Genomic DNA, 16229 nt, shown 5'->3' on the forward strand with positions numbered 1-16229 from the left:
TAAAATTTTTAAAAACCACCACAAAAAACCCCCACCCTTTATGCCACGCATCGCTCCTGAGGGCGCCGGCCCCACACCAGGCCTCTCCCTGACAGGATGACACCGCTCTGCCGCCGGCACGGGTTTACCCCCGCGCTCAGCGGACGGGCCCGGGCCCGGTGGAGGCGGGAGGGCCAGGGGGGCACGGCCGGGTGGAGACCGGCCCTTTCCCGGTCCCACGCCGCGTCCCCCCGACCCCACCGCGGCCGCTCGGGGCTGCGGCGCCGCGCGGCTCCTCTAGGGGGCGCCCTGCTCCGGCGGGCCGGGCGGCCGCGCGCGGCGAGGGGGCGGGCCCCGCGCCGGCGGCGGGCGGTGATTGGCGGATGCGAGGCTATAAATAGGGGCGGGTGGTGGGGGGACAAAGCAGTCTGCGCGGGACCGGCGGGCGGAGCGGGACGGCGGCGCGGCCCGCGGCGCTGCCACTTCCACCTGCTTTTTTTTTTTAAAAATTATTTCTGTCTTTTTTTTTTTTTTTTTTTTTTTGAGGTGAACCGGGTTTTGTGTGGTTTTTTTGTTTGTTTTTTTGTTTTTTTTTTTGTTTTGTTTTGTTTTTTTTTAATTTTTGTCGTGGCCGACCGAAGGACTAAGCCGAGATCAATGAAGGAAAGAAGAGCGAGCCAGAAGTTATCGAGCAAGGCGGTGATGGATCCCAACCAGAACGTGAAGTGCAAGATCGTGGTGGTGGGGGACAGCCAGTGCGGGAAGACAGCGCTGCTCCACGTTTTCGCCAAGGACTGCTTCCCCGAGGTGCGCCGGGGGGGCTGAGGGGCCGGGGGGCTGAGGGGCCGGGGCGGCGGTGGGCGCGGGCTGACTGTGCGCTGTCTCCCGGCAGAGTTACGTCCCCACCGTCTTCGAGAACTACACGGCCAGCTTCGAGATCGACACGCAGCGCATCGAGCTCAGCCTCTGGGACACCTCGGGTGAGCGCTCCCCTCCCCGGAGGTCGGGGGGCGAGGAGGGAGGGGAGGGGGGGGGGTGTCGGTAAACCCGTGAGGAGCGGCAGCCTCCGTCGGTCGGGGGAGCCGGGGGTTTTGGGGGGGGGGGGGACCAGGAGGCCGCCCCTGCGGCCCCGCAGCCCCTCACCGCCGCGTTGTGGCGGGGGTGCCCGTCCCCAGATGCGAGCGGCAGCTAGGCGAGACGGGCGGCTGCTTCTGCGATTCAGGTATTTTTTTTTTTAAAAACAAAAACCAAACAACCTGCGGTACACTTTAGCGATATATTTGACTGGGGAGGGGGGGAAAGGGTGTGGACAAACCTCCATTAAGCGATTTGTCAGCATTGCAGGGGAAGGCAGGCAGGGCAGGGGTATGTGTTCTCACCTGCCTGCCTGGAAGGGGCTTATCTGAGGAGCTCCAGGAGCACCTTTACCCCCCCACCGCTGTGAACCCCTGCTGCACCTAGTCAAAGAGCAAAGAGGTGTTTATATATGTGTATATAGTAAATTACATCAGCTCACATTTGAGTTCCTTGTGGCCTCCTTAATGCCTGTTCGGTTTTTTACAAAATACCGTACTTTTTCTCCTGTGTTTGAGTCTTTAAAGCCAGTAAAGACTCGTGAGGTGGGCACCTCTGGCTCTCTGAGGATGAAGAGGAAACTGTCCTTTTTTACATACCAAGATCAGGGCTTAAGGCCCTCCTTCTTTCAGTTGTACCTTCAGTGGCCATGTCAGAAACCCTCAAAAGGCTGAGGTTCTTGGCTGTCTTAGATCTCGTGTTAGGCCAGGAACTCCTCTAGATCCTGCTGTCATTGGTAATTGGACTAAGGTTACTGCCAGGGTGGGGAGGAGACACCCCTGAACTTGCCACCTTCAGCGCTGGAGTGAGGAGTGCGAGTCTGCCGCTCGATATCTGAGCGCGCTGGGAGAGGTGGTCGGGGGTGAATGACACCCGAAACCATTAACAGGAGCCTGCATCTGCGTTATTCAGCAGAAGGGATTGGGGAAAAAAGCTGAAGGAACTGGACAGAGTATGGAAGCCCTTTCATCTTTAGGCAGGTTGGGTAGATAGCTTGTTAATGTTGAATTGGAACCCAGCAGTTCCTTCTAAATATGAAAGCAGTCCTTTTACCAGGAACTAAAATGTTAATCCCTTTTTTTTTTAAAAAAAAAAAGGAGTTTAGGCGGCGAGTTGGCTTTCCTCTTGCTGTTGAGGAAATGATTCCAAATTCTTGCAACACGATTACTGGGAAAAGGCAGTCTCTGTGCCCACAACCGGTATCAGCGTAGCTCTGAACTGATTTTTCTTCATCTTATGCCAAGTAAGACTTGCAGACTTCTAGAGTGTGTCTGGTTTGAGCTTACATCCTGATTACTAAGCTGGCTCTAAGAAACTCTCTGGAGTAAGGGCTTATTAAAAAATAATAGTTATTTTGGAAAATTTTATCTTGAGCTACTAAAGTACACCACCCTCGCAAGTTAAGTTACTTGACATGGGAAGGTTTGGAATTTGTATGTAAAAGGCCAGAGACACCCATATAATGAAATAAATATTCTGTAGCACTTCAAAAGACAAAAGCAGTGGAAGAAACACCTGCCAGCCTTTGCATGTGCATGTCATCCTTTCAGGCCTGGCCTGGAACTGATAGAAGATTTGAATGAGTCAGAAGCTTAAGATCAAGTGGGTAATTTGTCTGCAATCTGGAACTGAAAGATGTAATGTTTGGTCTTAGGAAGCAGCGTAAAGTATTAGTGGATCTTCTGGTTCTGGGACTCTGCAGAGGAAGAACTATCTCTGTAAACAGCCCTTCTCCCTGACTGTAAGAAGCACCGACTAGAAGAAACCCATTAACTTAACCCAGTGCAAAATCACATCACCAGATAAGAGACATCCGAAGATAAGATAGTGTTTTAGCATTATCTTGAATTCTTGGTAATTTATTTTTTACAAGTCTTTGTCCTAGTCCTCTGCTGAATTAGAATAAATGTCTTAATGACATTTTTAAAGCAGGACTAGATGTAGTTAACTTAAAAATATGACTAACTGCCAAATACTGATGAAGATAATTTCCATTGCAACGCGGGGAAGGTAACGTCTTGAGTCATTTGAGGTGATTCAGCATCTCTGGGGGGAGTGGGGAAGGACACTGTTAGCTGAGTTTGGTTGCAATATACTGCAGATACTTCCAAGATAACTTGGTCAGTATTTAATACCCATCTTTAACCCTCTTTAACTTATTTTCTAACTGGGAGCATGCAACAGGCTGCCTTGCAAATTAGTCCTTGACTTGAGCTAAAGTAGATGTCATTTTTTGCACTGAATCCTTTGGAAGGAAGGTACTGCCACTTTTGAGCTTTTTTTTTCTTTTGCTCGCTGAGAAAAGCCGTAGGCATTGGTTAAAATAGTCTTGTGTTAGGGTGAGAACAGGCCCTGCTGTCATGGTTTTGGTTTACAATCCTTTATATAATAATAATGTGCTTTTTACTAGAGGATTCTCTAAGTATAAAATGTAGAGTCACGCATCTGATAGAACATTTTAAAGTTAGCTGTAAATTTATTGGGAAGTTTTTGTTGGATATGCAATAGAAATATGGGACAAAACACGATATGCCCACAGAAATATGGGACAAAACACTTGTAATTACAAGTAAGAGTGGAATGGGAAGTTTCATTATTCAAATATTTTCTGGTACTGTCTAGTTCTGCAAGTCATTATACGGATTTAAATTAGCCACAGGATTAAAGAAAGCACTTGCCAACTTGAATTTCAATTGGTTTTTGGACTACCAACCCTTCTTTCAAAGCAGGAATGTCTGGTTGCAATCTAACTACACCAGAAATTATTCCACTCTGTGGTAACGTAGCATGGGCAGTCCTGAGCTGTTTGGGAGCATGTTTTGCTGGGGGAGAGTATTAGGAGTTTCCTCAGGTTAAAGCTTCATCTTGCAGTCTCATGGGCACTGTGAAGACTTGTAGTAGACATCTTTTGTCTACCACAGGCGCAGTCTAATGTGCATTTACCGAGTTTTTGTTGTCTTCCGTTAAAAATGACTACTTTCACGTTCGTATTTTTTGCTAGTACAGCAGCAGCTGCGGCATAGAAGTCACATACCATTAGTTAGGTATGCATACCTGTGTCTCCCTAAAACTTATTTTAGGGTTTTTTTATTAGTTGAACTGTGGAAACTGTACTGGATACTCTAATAAAATAATTCTCAACAGGGCCAGAAATACTTAAGCACTACTGGGGATTAGCATGTAATTAAATCCAGACGGGCCTTAGAGCTTTAAATCGAGTTAGCTTTACTGTGATTTGAATGTGTACAATGTATTCAGTGTCCATATAGAAACATAATCGTAATTATAAAGTTTCGTGCTGAAATCTGTCTGAAGACAACCGAAACATACAGGGATTAAAGTCACTATTTCCCCACGATCTCTGGCAGTAAGCGCTGTAAAGGAAATGTCAAATTTCTGTCTTTGCTTTCCAGTTCACTTGCAAGTTGGCTGTATTGAACCATGTGATTTTTTTTTCTTTAATGGCAGAGTAACAGTAACTATTCTTTGTAGGTTCCCCCCCCCCCTTTAAAGAGGAAATAATTAGAATTGATAACTGGGAGTGCCAAGTGACCTACCAAAGTCCTGTTTTCAGTGCAGAAATGTAAACCCTCAAAATGCTTTGGATATTCTGATATTTGTGGCCTGGAGATGACATGTTCTATGATACTCAGGACACAAAATCACCTGCATTTTCTCCAAAACAACAGCCAAGGTGGATTTGGAAGGAGGAGAGCCATCGGCGGTGAATCACCTACTTAGTGCGGCCACTGCAGTATTTGATGTGTTTTCTGTGTAGCTGATAATTAGTGAGCCCAAGGGTTTGGGAGTGAAAATGCTGCTGTTCATCTGTTGTTCTTTCAGTTGACTGGAGTCCAAAAGGCTACAAAGACTAATGCCTGATGGCTGCTTGGTGGTGTGTAAATAGTAAAGTCTTGCCTGTTACTGAACTCCGCTTCCCTCGGGCCCGTGGGCGAGCAGAGGCTGAGCAGCGCAGTGAGCAGGAGCTGCCCGGGTGGGTCGTGGGGCTGGACCTCCTGGTTGGGACTGGTGGTGGCTTTGGGTCTTGCAGACAGATAGGGCATTGCCTCTCCATGATCTAGCGTCTTAGGCTAGTACTAAGACATCAAAAAAAAAAAGTAGGCTTTAACTTTCAATGACGTAATTCTGTTAGTTATTAAGATAGCAACATTTAAGCCTAAACTTGGTATCTTCAGTAGACCAAAGCCAACCATATTGCGAGGGAGGGGTTTTATTTCAGTTTAAAAGCTGAATTTGTTCTACTCGCACGGAACATAAGTTTTTAAAAGTAGATCATTCTTAATGTTTAAGTCATTTTGGCTTAAATGATTTTAAACTGCCAAGCAGATTAAAAAAAGGGGGATTGCAGCTGGAATATACTTCCACCACAAAGGAAGTACAGCATTATCAGCAATTCCTTGATAAAACTGTAAAATGATCCATGTTGTCCTTGACAAAAATGTTTTATTTTGTAGGAACAGAATCACAAACACGAATAGGCTTATTTTTCTCCACAAGCACCATAGCTGTAGCTCTGCATTCTCCTTCTGTTTTCTAGGGTTGGCATGGCTTCAAATCTGCAGACTTAACTTGAAAAAAAGAGTGAGCAGCCTTACTGGGCTGTGCTCGAGTTGTCTGTTCAGACTTGAGCCTCATTCCTGAGATTCCTGGCTTCTGAGGGTTTCTCTGGGCGAAAGGATCAAATGCCAGATTGAATAGGCTCGCACAGCGAGGGCCGTAGCCCCTCTTTATTTGTGCAGTAAGAAAGGTTCAGTTATTGCTGGTGAATGAGACCAGGAAATTTCCTTTGTTGATACTGCAGCCCGAGTAGTTTAAATGGTTCCCATTTGTTCTGCCACACACAACCCCGAAGAAAAGGGAGGTGTCAAGTATTCCTCCTAGCTTGCCTCTGAGCAGAAGGGCTGCCTGCAAAAAGTGCACTTATTCTAGCTCAGCATCTTTAATATGAGAGGAACAGAAGGAAAACCTAAAAAGAAAAAACCCTCCAAACAAACACAGCTACAGCTGACACAGTAGAAAGGAGTCTCGGGGCTGGAGGTGGTGACTCTGTGTATACATAAATACATGCTGATGGGCATATATGGTATGCTGTATCCCCGAAGACTGGTGAGTGAGAAGATAGGTATGTGTCTAAGGAATTAGTTTCTGGGTGAGGCTTTTTTTGAGACTCTTTTCTAGCCAGCAACCATTTGGCCAAGCATTAATGATCTTCAATCCTGCCCTTACTTGCTGGCACTCGGCGGGGAGGTGTGCTAGCCAGGCCGTGGCTCTCCCCAGCCCGCAAGCTGGCAGCTGGGCTTTGGCCAGTTGAATCTTTCAGAGCAGTGCAGGTGGCTAGTTAACGGCACGCTGCTCTGCAATTCGTCTGTCCAGGGCAAATAACTTGGCCCTGGGGCTCCAGGAGAAATAACTTGGCCCTGGGGCTCCTGTAATAGCAGTGCTGGAGATAGCTGGGGAGTAATTAGTAGCAGAAAATGCTTATTGGTAGTCACTGCAGGCAGAGCTGAGCTCGAATGAATAGTTAACTACGGGTCAGCTCAGCTCACTTAGATTTCCTCCTAACATGTCATTTACCACTGAAGACAGCTAACTGTTTTTTGAAGAGCAGTTTTTGACAGCTGCCTCTTTGTTAGATTGACATCATTTAGGAAGATGAGCGTTTGAATAAAATAGTCTCGTTCAACAAATTACCTTCTGCTACCTAGTTTGGTAATGCTTCATTCCCCATGTGTTACCCTTCCTTTCAGAAACAACATTCCTGGAATTCTTGACTCCTTCCTTCCAGTATAAGCTGTCCAACTGAAGTCATCTGCGATCCGTTCACACCATTCCCCGCTCTGCTTTGTGCAACAGCATGGGTTGTCTGTCAGTTAAAAACTTGAGGAATTTCTCTAATCCAGTTAATAGTCTGCTCAGCCTCTGAGACCTTACAGCCAATTAGTTCTAGATAGTTGGACAATTGGTGATATAATTAGCTGATAACCCCCAAACTCTTCAAAGCTGTGTTCTTGTTGTGTGTTCTGTGCTGTATTTTGGGTTCATGAGAGAAAAATACAGAAATAAGAATGTATGACTAAGAAAGCAAATTTGAAGTTGCAGGCATGCATTTTAAAGCCCAAACGCTTATCCTCTTGGACCACTTAACTGTTTAAGTACCCTTCTAAATCAGAAATTCATTCCCCTCAGTAAGTGAAGCTTCAGCAGGGTTAAGGCCAAACTGAACAGTAGCTGAGTGACTGCAACTTCCTAGAAAACAGGAAGATTTTTCTTTCCCAAACCTGTTCCCAGATTTGCCAGGTGCTAAAAATGAGATTTCTGACTCTTGAGATGCATTTCACTCTGCACATTATGACAATTCTTAAAGAAAACCGGCATATCCCTTAATAGCTCTGGAAGTAAAACATGCTCAAAGTGCAATATTGGACCTGTTTATGTTCCATCAGATTACTAGGTTAGCTTTGATCTCATAAAAATTTGTTTTACGGGCTAAACATAAACATTTATTGCAAGCATATATTGGTTTACAGATTGGTGAGGCTTTTTGTGACAGATCACTTGCGTGCCTGCCTACAGGACTGGGATTCTTTCCTGCTGGAGTACTGCAACAAATGCTTTAATTTGAAGCAAGAGTTTCTTCTAAAAATTGCCGATATCCATGACAACTAAAGATAGTTTTTGCACTCAGAACTATTTGTTTTAAATGAAATATTAGAAGAATCCAAACTGATTTATTTCAAAACTTCTGGATTTCTTCCATGAAAGCAGAACTGTGACAGATCTGCTTTGAAGAAGCCTTTTGGAGGTTAAGGATTTGTTCTCAAAAGTCAGATCCCCCCGCAGGTTAATGCTGGGACTTAAACTTGGGCTGACCCGATTTCTCTTCCCTTGTTGTTGGGGGCATCACAAGCTTTTGGTGGGAGATGGATCGCTGGGGTGCCATCGCGCTTAATTACTTGGGGAAGCTGTTGCTTTTGTAGGTGACAAACAAAAGGAAAGTGGGGAAATGAGCAACTGTAACGAGTATTTTGAGAATACGGTGCTACTGAAGAAAAGATGGTAGCTGGGTGCTATTAAAGAGCTTCACTGAAAACCTTTCTAAACTTTCTGACTAAGCTTGAATGACTGCAGAAAGTGAAAAATATAAACTAATAAAAATGTTATGTTTCCCTACAGGGTCTCCTTATTATGACAACGTCCGCCCGCTCTCCTATCCAGATTCTGATGCTGTCCTGATTTGCTTTGACATCAGTCGGCCAGAAACTCTTGACAGTGTGCTAAAAAAGGCAAGTGTTCGAGAAACATCTGAGTGCAGATCTGTTTGAGTAGCTTGTCTTTAAATCTCTGAAGAGTGGTGCTGTTTCCTGCATGGGAAACTTCAGTGTGTTTCTTTTAACGGAGAGATGACAGGACTGGGCTCTGCACTGCTAGAATTCGAGATCCTTTGTTTGAAAGGGATGAATGTTAATTGAAAACAAAACCTCCCTAATGGATGCTCAGGGGTGAAGTAAATTCTCATTCCTTAGCCCTTAGACAGCAGTGAATTGTTTAGGGTGGTGTGAGGTGCGGGCTGGGTGCAGCAAGAAATTGTCTCTCACATTATATTCATATAACAGACAGGATTGAGAAACTTTGCCATGTTGCAAAGACGGTTAAAACGTGCCTGCCAAGTGTTTGGACTTTTGCCATGGCTTTACATAACTTCTCAGCCTGAAGTTAGAAGGAGCCAGTGACAAATGCCTCTGGAAGCCAGCAGAAGGCCTAGCAGTGGCAGAGAAATGCAATCCTGCACCACACTTCAGCGTTTTTCACAAGCTCAGTGATCTGAGATTCAGTGCCAGACTTCCCCCGAGTTAAAACATTGAATTTAGATAATCAAACTCTGTGTTTGCAAGGTGATCCTTGTCTTCTTCTTGGTCACCGGGCGTGACTCAGCTTTGCAAGAGTTGTCTTTAAGGCTTAATGACCTGAAGTTCCTTTTCTGGAGCTGGGGCCAGTGATTCTTGTGTCACTGGGGATAAAGTGGCATAGAATGCTCTGAATAGTGTACAGAAAATACTTTAAACTCTTCTCTCAGCTGCTAACTGTGCCAACAAGCATCTAGAACTGTCTTTTACTCCCTGATAATGTTGGTTACTATACTGTTGCTTAATGCTGTACGAGATTTTTCTTAATATGCTTTAAACCCAAGTGATAACCTCAAGTTTTAGGGATTGTGTTATGCTGTAAAATTTTTTGGCTTTCTGGTGTTCTCAAAATAACCACGTAGAGAGGGAGGAAACTCAGGGAATATATCACCAGTTGTGTTTGAAAGGCTTCTTGCGAGTTCAAAGTAGCTGAACCCTTGACAGACTTGTGTAGTTTTAGGGATGAGGACATAGCCATGAGCTAGTAGAAAGCAACACTGATTTTTGTGGCCGTTTGAGACCTGCCTGGGTGGCTCTGTCTCGGGGAACCAGGGAATGTGGTGCCCCCAGGTTTCACTGGTTCCTGTCTGCAGATGGCTATGGCGGGGTGCTTTCCGCTCGTGAGGAGCGACAGCTCTGCAAACCTTTACTCATGTAGGTAAACAGTCTCAATTCATTCCCTCTTGATTAGTAAGTCAGTGGAATTAATGAGTGTATGAGATTGTAAGATATTTCATCCTTGACTGGCTTCTGCTGGAACTAATGCCCTTTAGAAATAAGCTTGAAGGTAGATGTGACTGTTACATAAGAGTATTTCCACACGAAATGTCAGGACTTATTAAACTTCATCTTTGTATCTATTGCTGCTTTGGATTTAAACATTTACTCGAGTTTAATAACAACCTAAAATTTTTACAGTGGAAAGGTGAAATCCAGGAGTTTTGTCCAAACACCAAAATGCTTTTGGTTGGTTGCAAATCGGATTTGCGCACAGATGTAAGCACCCTAGTGGAACTTTCCAACCACAGGCAGACACCCGTGTCCTATGATCAGGTATGTGCCACGTCCTTCCTTGCTCTTAAGGGTGGGAGATGAGACTTTTCTGTCACTGTAGCCATCTTCATGAACAGCTTCTCCCCTCGTTGACACAAGAGCATCCTAGAAGTCAGGTCAGTTTGAAAACTGAGGAGTAAAGGCAAAGCCTGCCCCCAGACTGGATGCAGCAGAAAATCATGCAACCCCACCATGTGTGCTTTAAGCATCATAAGGTTGTAGCCTTATTGACTGCAAAGAGCCTTTTCAGTTGAAAAGAAACTTACTGCTTTTGGGGGCCTGCTGAGGTGAGGTGTAACATGTCCTGCTTATTTACTGATCAGTTGGTAAGATTTTTTGTTCAAACTTAAGATTTGAATCTCGTTCATTTGACTTGAGCGTCGCAACAAGCATTGCATATAGTGAGATCTCTTAAAAATCCTGAAAACAACGTGAAAACACCTTGTAGCTCCCTCTGAAGGTGGCAGCAAGTCCAGAAAGCATCTTAATTCTTGGCAGCAGTTCTGTGCTGCTGGGGAAGCGAAGATTGGAACCAGGCATCCTGGGATAGGGAAACTGAGGTGAAAGGGAGAGGAATTGGGCTGTGGGAGAGTGGGAGGTAGAGAATGGGAAAACTGGGCTCTAAGGTAAACTTCCCCTTATTACTCACACATGTCTCATGCATTGCAGCTGAATCACAGTGGTGGTTTGAGATACACCCTGTGGGGTGTAAGAGTGAGAACGCTACCTCCAAAAGTAACTTCAGCGTGTGTATGCTGTGCTGTCAAACAGTTTTTGATGTTTTATTCACAACCTCAGGTTTTCCAAACCAACAGCTCCTAATATGTGATTACAAACAGTGCAGCTTCCTACAGCATGTTTACATTTGAAAAGGCAAAGAAACTGAGTATCTTGATTAAAATGTAACATGGAGTGTTGTACTGTGGCTTATGCTGGTTGTGGCATTTTTCTACACTTCACTCAGTGAACATCCCTCCATCTCAGACAGTTTTATATGAAACTAAACGCCAGTTTTTCACCTTTGTGTAAAACAATTCAGAAGTGTCTTTAAATCCTGCTTGCTGTCAGAGATGTATGTCATCTTGGTTAGAAACTACCACTGTTGCGTGTGTATATATTCATGTTGTTCAGCCTCAGAGCTGTAATTTTCCATGCTGTTTTTCTTTGAGTATTAAACTTAAAAGGAAATACTGTCTGCCACTTACTACATACACAAGTGCATATATTACATACACAAATGCATATGAATTTTTTACTTCAGTAAAATCACCAAGTCTCACCCCTTTCCATAGACAGCAATCGAAAAGCTACTGAGAGGTGGATTTGTCCCCTGGAGTTGAAGACTCACATCTCTTCTGGTGTCACATCTTAGCCTGCACCCCTTAGGAACAGGAGTCAGCTGAAGGCAAAGGGCTAAGCCAGAAGCTATTACTTGGCAGCCAAAGGGGAAATTGTACATGTTAAGGGAAGCCCATACTTCAGCAAAACTCGTGTTATTTCATCTGTATGTAAGCAAAAGCTTAGACTGAGCAATGGTTGTATCTGTTGTGGCTGCCAAAGCCCCGGTGGCACGAAGCAACCTAATGCTCTCATGCCCTAGCTCTAGGGAAGGGTCCTCAAGGGTTGAGACAGGCAGGCTATTTTTAAATTCTCTTGCCTTGCTAAGTCAACATGGGTTCAGAGAGCTCAGTGGGGTCTTCCCCATTCCTCTTTACTTCATAAGGAAGCGTTGGGAGGGTGAAGGCAGCTGATGGTGACACCCTGCTTCCATTATGCTAGCCAGCTCCCAGTCAGCTACACCTGAGCAAACATTGAGGCTCTAAGGTATAGGCTAGGCTTGGTTAGTGGGAGTTGAGATATTTAACAGTGGGGAGGGCTTGTCCGACAAAGGAATACTCCGTTATCAGGCACTCCCACTTCAGATTGATAAGATGGCTGCATCACTGCAGTGTAAATAGTGCATACTGGAGACCTGGCTCCAGATAGATGAGTGCCTTCAGCCGGGCACTCTAAATTACAATCATGAGTGCCTTCAGCTGGGCACCAGAGCAGAGAGGAGGGCTTGGACTGACCTGAGCCTGTATCTCAGGCCCCTGGATGTGTGAGGAGTGGCACATCAAGGATGTGGTTGCATTTCGTAACATAGTAAAAAGATTCATCCCTCAGAAGTGAAATTCCATTGAAACAACTCATTTTTTTTCACACAATGCTGTATTGTCTTCCAGTAGCAAAATCCACAACAGGATACCAGGGTATTGTCATCTGCTGGAGTTGCGTGTTGTTTTCTTTGTGCTGCTGGAACAAATCTCCCTCCTTTGACTTTTAATGCACTTAAAAATCAAACCAGAAGGGCGGGTATAACCACTAATGTCCTTTTTTCTTTTTTTTTTTTTTTGCCCATTCCCTAGCTACAAGTTGCTAGAACTATCCCCAACCCAGAAACCCACAGCACATTTCCCTACGTGCTTTGCCTCCTTGGTGGAGATGGAACACGGGCTCAGCTCCAGGCCAGGAGCACGCTAGCTTAGCCCTTAAGGCAGTCAGAATAACTTTTCTCTTTGGAAATATCAGGCTCAAATCTGGAAGCTGCCAGGTCCAGACACAGAATACCTTTTCTCTTTGGAGATAGCAGGCTTAAATCTGGAAGCTGCCAGGTCCGGACTTTTCCCAGTTGAGCATGTGATTCACAGATGCAAGTTAAGGTGTAAGGGTAAAATTGCTAAATAGGTCCTACTAATGCTCTTCTGGCTTTCTGCAGTTGTTTGCACGTCGCTGAGCTTATCTTCTCTCTTCCAATTTGTATTTATTGGCCTAGGAGATAATGCTCGGATACTCGTTTAATGCATCTTGGAACCAAAGCTCTGTTTATTTTGCAAAATTAGCTGCTGGCTGTAGTGCTGGAGCTTTAGCTTTCGTTTTCACAAAACACTGTGTATGAAAAACAGTGCTGAAAAGTAATTGTATGGCTTGCTTTGGCTTTCTGCAGAAACTTGGTATTGATTGCATGTTCTTTTTTTCCCTTAGGGTGCAAATATGGCCAAACAGATTGGAGCAGCTACATATATCGAATGCTCAGCCTTACAGTCAGAAAACAGCGTTAGAGACATTTTTCATGTTGCCACCTTGGCGTGTGTGAATAAAACAAATAAAAATGTTAAACGAAACAAATCGCAGAGGGCCACAAAGCGAATTTCACACATGCCTGGCAGGCCAGAACTTTCCACAGTGGCGACGGACTTGCGAAAGGACAAAGCAAAGAGTTGCACGGTGATGTGAAGGACCTTGATTTCCTGGAGAAGGAGGAAGAGAGCGTCTGGGAGGGGTGGAGGCTCAATGAAGTACACAGCCACATGGTATTTAATGAGGGCTTATGCCAGTGCTTTAACGGAGACTTCACTTCTTATGTGAGACTGTACTTAGGAACTGAGCAGCAAGAAGAAATGGCTCGAAACGAGGTGGCATCAGGAAATGATACGTTGAAGAAAATGCCAAAAAAAAACCCAAACAAAAAAAAAGGGAAAATGTTTGAATGTGCTGAGAAAAGAGAGGGTGAATGGGAAAATAACACTGCAAAGAAGAGAGATGTCATTGACAGTGCTTGTTTCTTTTATTAACGCTCTGCTCCTGGATGCTACCACTTTGATTTCATTAAAATAATACTTTAATGGTTTTTTTTAAAAGAAGACGTTATTAATATGCCCTCCTCATTAAGGAACTATCCCTGTGACCTTATAGTTGGTTTTCCAAAGGATATGATCTAATTTTTTAGTAGCTCATCGTTAAAATGGAGAGTGTACCGAGGCCTGTGCGTCACTTAGAGGAAAACACTGTATGTAAGAGAAGTCTGGAGTTTTGCCTTCCCGAGACAGCAACACGGTCTGCGTTTGAGCACGCTGGTGATGAAGACAACTGTCCTGAGATTTCCCAGTATTATAGGTGCCCTCTCACTGCGGAAATTAAACGGATCAAATTGGGGTGTGGGGGCAAACTACCTGCCCATTGCAGGACTCTGACTTGCCGTTCCTCTTTGTGATTGTAATTTAGAGTGGAAATGATCTCCAGTTCTGGTGTACTGTATGGGTATGTTGCTGTAGGTTCACGTGAAAGGTGCTAAGAGCTATGATGACAAATGATCCTTAGTTTTACAACCATGATAATTCGTTAAGCCTTACTGCCCAGCTGGGGAAGCCCCAAGACTCCTCTGCTTCTAGGAGTCGGAGAGCCGGGCGGGTCCCAGGAGGGAGCCCTCTGTGAATGCTACAGAGAAGCGCTGTTCTGTGATGTGGTTCGCTGCAATTATCTTTGCAAAAAAACCCCAAGAATCTGCAAATGAGCCAGCAGAGCCAGGTTATCTTTTGCGATGCTCTCATTTTTGGGGGCAGCCGTCTCTTGGCTGCAAGACTGTGTTTGCTCGTGGTGAAGAAATGGGGTCTGAGGAACTGTGACGCCTTAAGGGGTCCCCAGTGGAAACTGGATACTGCCCTTAGTCTTTAAGATTAATATACACGTATCCAGACAACAATCATGAAACAGTGAACCAGTCAAATTCCTTTTTTGCTTACTGAATACTATTGTTACATTAAATAAATCAGCCTTTAAAATTGTTTGCAACTACTTACTGACCAATTTAACTTCATAGCTTCTCTCAAAAGAAGGATTCTGGAAGCTCTGACCAGTGTGGCTGTCGCTTGTGAGGACAAGCGTTTCCTTCCTAAGGGTAATGCTTCATTTTTGAAGTGTTAAAGCTGTGTTCGCGTTAATGCAAAGGTAAAGGGGTTACCATAATTAAAACTCGGTTCTGTGTGTTCCCGGCACTTTGTTTCATCTGATAAAAGAAGAAAAAAAGAAAACCAAACCACCACCCATTCCGATTATTTCCCACAAAAAGACATTTTTACCACCATAATAAGCTTTTGACTGATGCAACAGTGCGCTTAGGGCAGTATTACAAAATAGCTGGTAAGTGCTTTCTGTATTTAAATATTGTGGAAAAAAATAAGTTATAACTGTTATAAAACAGGACATTCATTACTTTTTTTTTTAATTGTTGAAGTCACTTTGTATGTTTGGTTAATGTTTCTGCAGTATTTATTAAAATATCATTTTTTTTCTTTGAATTAAAAAAAAAAAAGTAATTGACTTGTAGTGCAAATGGCCTTTGTGTGTTAGTTCATTAATACTTGTGTGTTCTGGACATAATTGTACTGAGCTGCAGGCCAGGCGTAGCCGGGATGTGATCTGAATAGAAATCAGTCTTCCCCTTGCACCAGCCTTTTGGGTTCTTTGGTGTTATTTTGTTAGTGTGGGTTACTCACCCGAGTTGTTTCCCAAAAATGTCAGGAGGGACCGGAACAAACAAACAAGTGACTTTTAGTTTGCTTTTCCTCCAAAGGATCAGATGCTGCTTTTTCAAAGGTTTCCTATATTCGGGTTGTTCCTAGGAATTGATCTTCACTGCAAGTTCAGCACAGACAGACTTTCCTAACCGAGGGATGTGCCTCATTTCTGTCACCTCAGGGACATCGTGGTTGCTGTGGCTGCTCTGGGAAGAGTTGTCCCAACACGTCAGCTCTGCTTGGTTTGTCAGGCTCCCATTTGGATGCGGGACATGATGCTGAGCATGGCTAGGGTTGTCCTCGCTGCCTTTATGAGGTTTTTCTCCCGGAAACTTGTAAAGTCAGGGCCAGGGAGCTTCCACGTTTCTTTGCTGGGGTCTCCTGAAGCATGCGTGGCCACTCTGCATCTCTAAAGTCAGGCAGAAGTAACAGCAGTTGCTTATCTTGTTAATGCTAGTGACCATCCTGTGCTGACCTGATCATCCTTTTCTATTTCTGAAGATAAATCAGGGCAGGTTTTGCTCCCTGGCTTTGCAGATGCGGTGAGGATGTGAGTGAAGGCCTCGCTGTGCTGGAAGGTGGCTCACATCGGTGGCAGGGTGCTGGGCTGGCTCTGCGGTCTCACTCCCTGCTGCAGCCGCCTTCCAGCAGCTCCTGAGTTCCTGGGGGAACCCCTGTCCCCCCTCTCCTCGAACAACCAGTCCTGCAGCAGCTCTGGGAGCTGGTGGGGGACTCTGGCAGGAGTAGAAGCTCCTGGGGTGAGGCTGCTTGGCAAGGTGCCTTTGGCCGGGGGTTAATTACCCCTGTGCCTAAAAAGCTGCCTTGGCTTTGCAAACTGAGCTTGTCTTGTTTCAGCCTTGTG

At 44.8% G+C, this 16229-nt stretch overlaps 1 protein-coding gene across 1 annotated transcript; it reads left to right on the plus strand.

Moving 5' to 3' along the window:
- The first annotated feature begins 397 nt into the window (after positions 1–397).
- Positions 398–15170, plus strand: RND3 (Rho family GTPase 3). Its single transcript, XM_074911070.1, has 5 exons — positions 398–786; positions 872–959; positions 8248–8357; positions 9897–10031; positions 13056–15170. Exons 1-5 carry the CDS (start codon positions 637–639, stop codon positions 13305–13307), a joined length of 735 nt encoding a protein of 244 aa, XP_074767171.1. The 5' UTR covers positions 398–636; the 3' UTR covers positions 13308–15170.
- Positions 15171–16229: the final 1059 nt, after the last annotated feature.

This window comes from Athene noctua, chromosome 7 (assembly GCF_965140245.1).
Source record: "Athene noctua chromosome 7, bAthNoc1.hap1.1, whole genome shotgun sequence".
Lineage (NCBI taxonomy): Eukaryota > Metazoa > Chordata > Aves > Strigiformes > Strigidae > Athene > Athene noctua.

Coding starts and splice junctions, on each gene's coding strand:
- RND3 (XM_074911070.1), top strand. CDS start 637: ATGAAGGAAAGAAGAGCGAGCCAGAAGTTATCGAGCAAGGCGGTGATG. Junction 787..871: donor CCAAGGACTGCTTCCCCGAG/GTGCGCCGGGGG, acceptor GTCTCCCGGCAG/AGTTACGTCCCCACCGTCTT. Junction 8,358..9,896: donor TTGACAGTGTGCTAAAAAAG/GCAAGTGTTCGA, acceptor AAATTTTTACAG/TGGAAAGGTGAAATCCAGGA.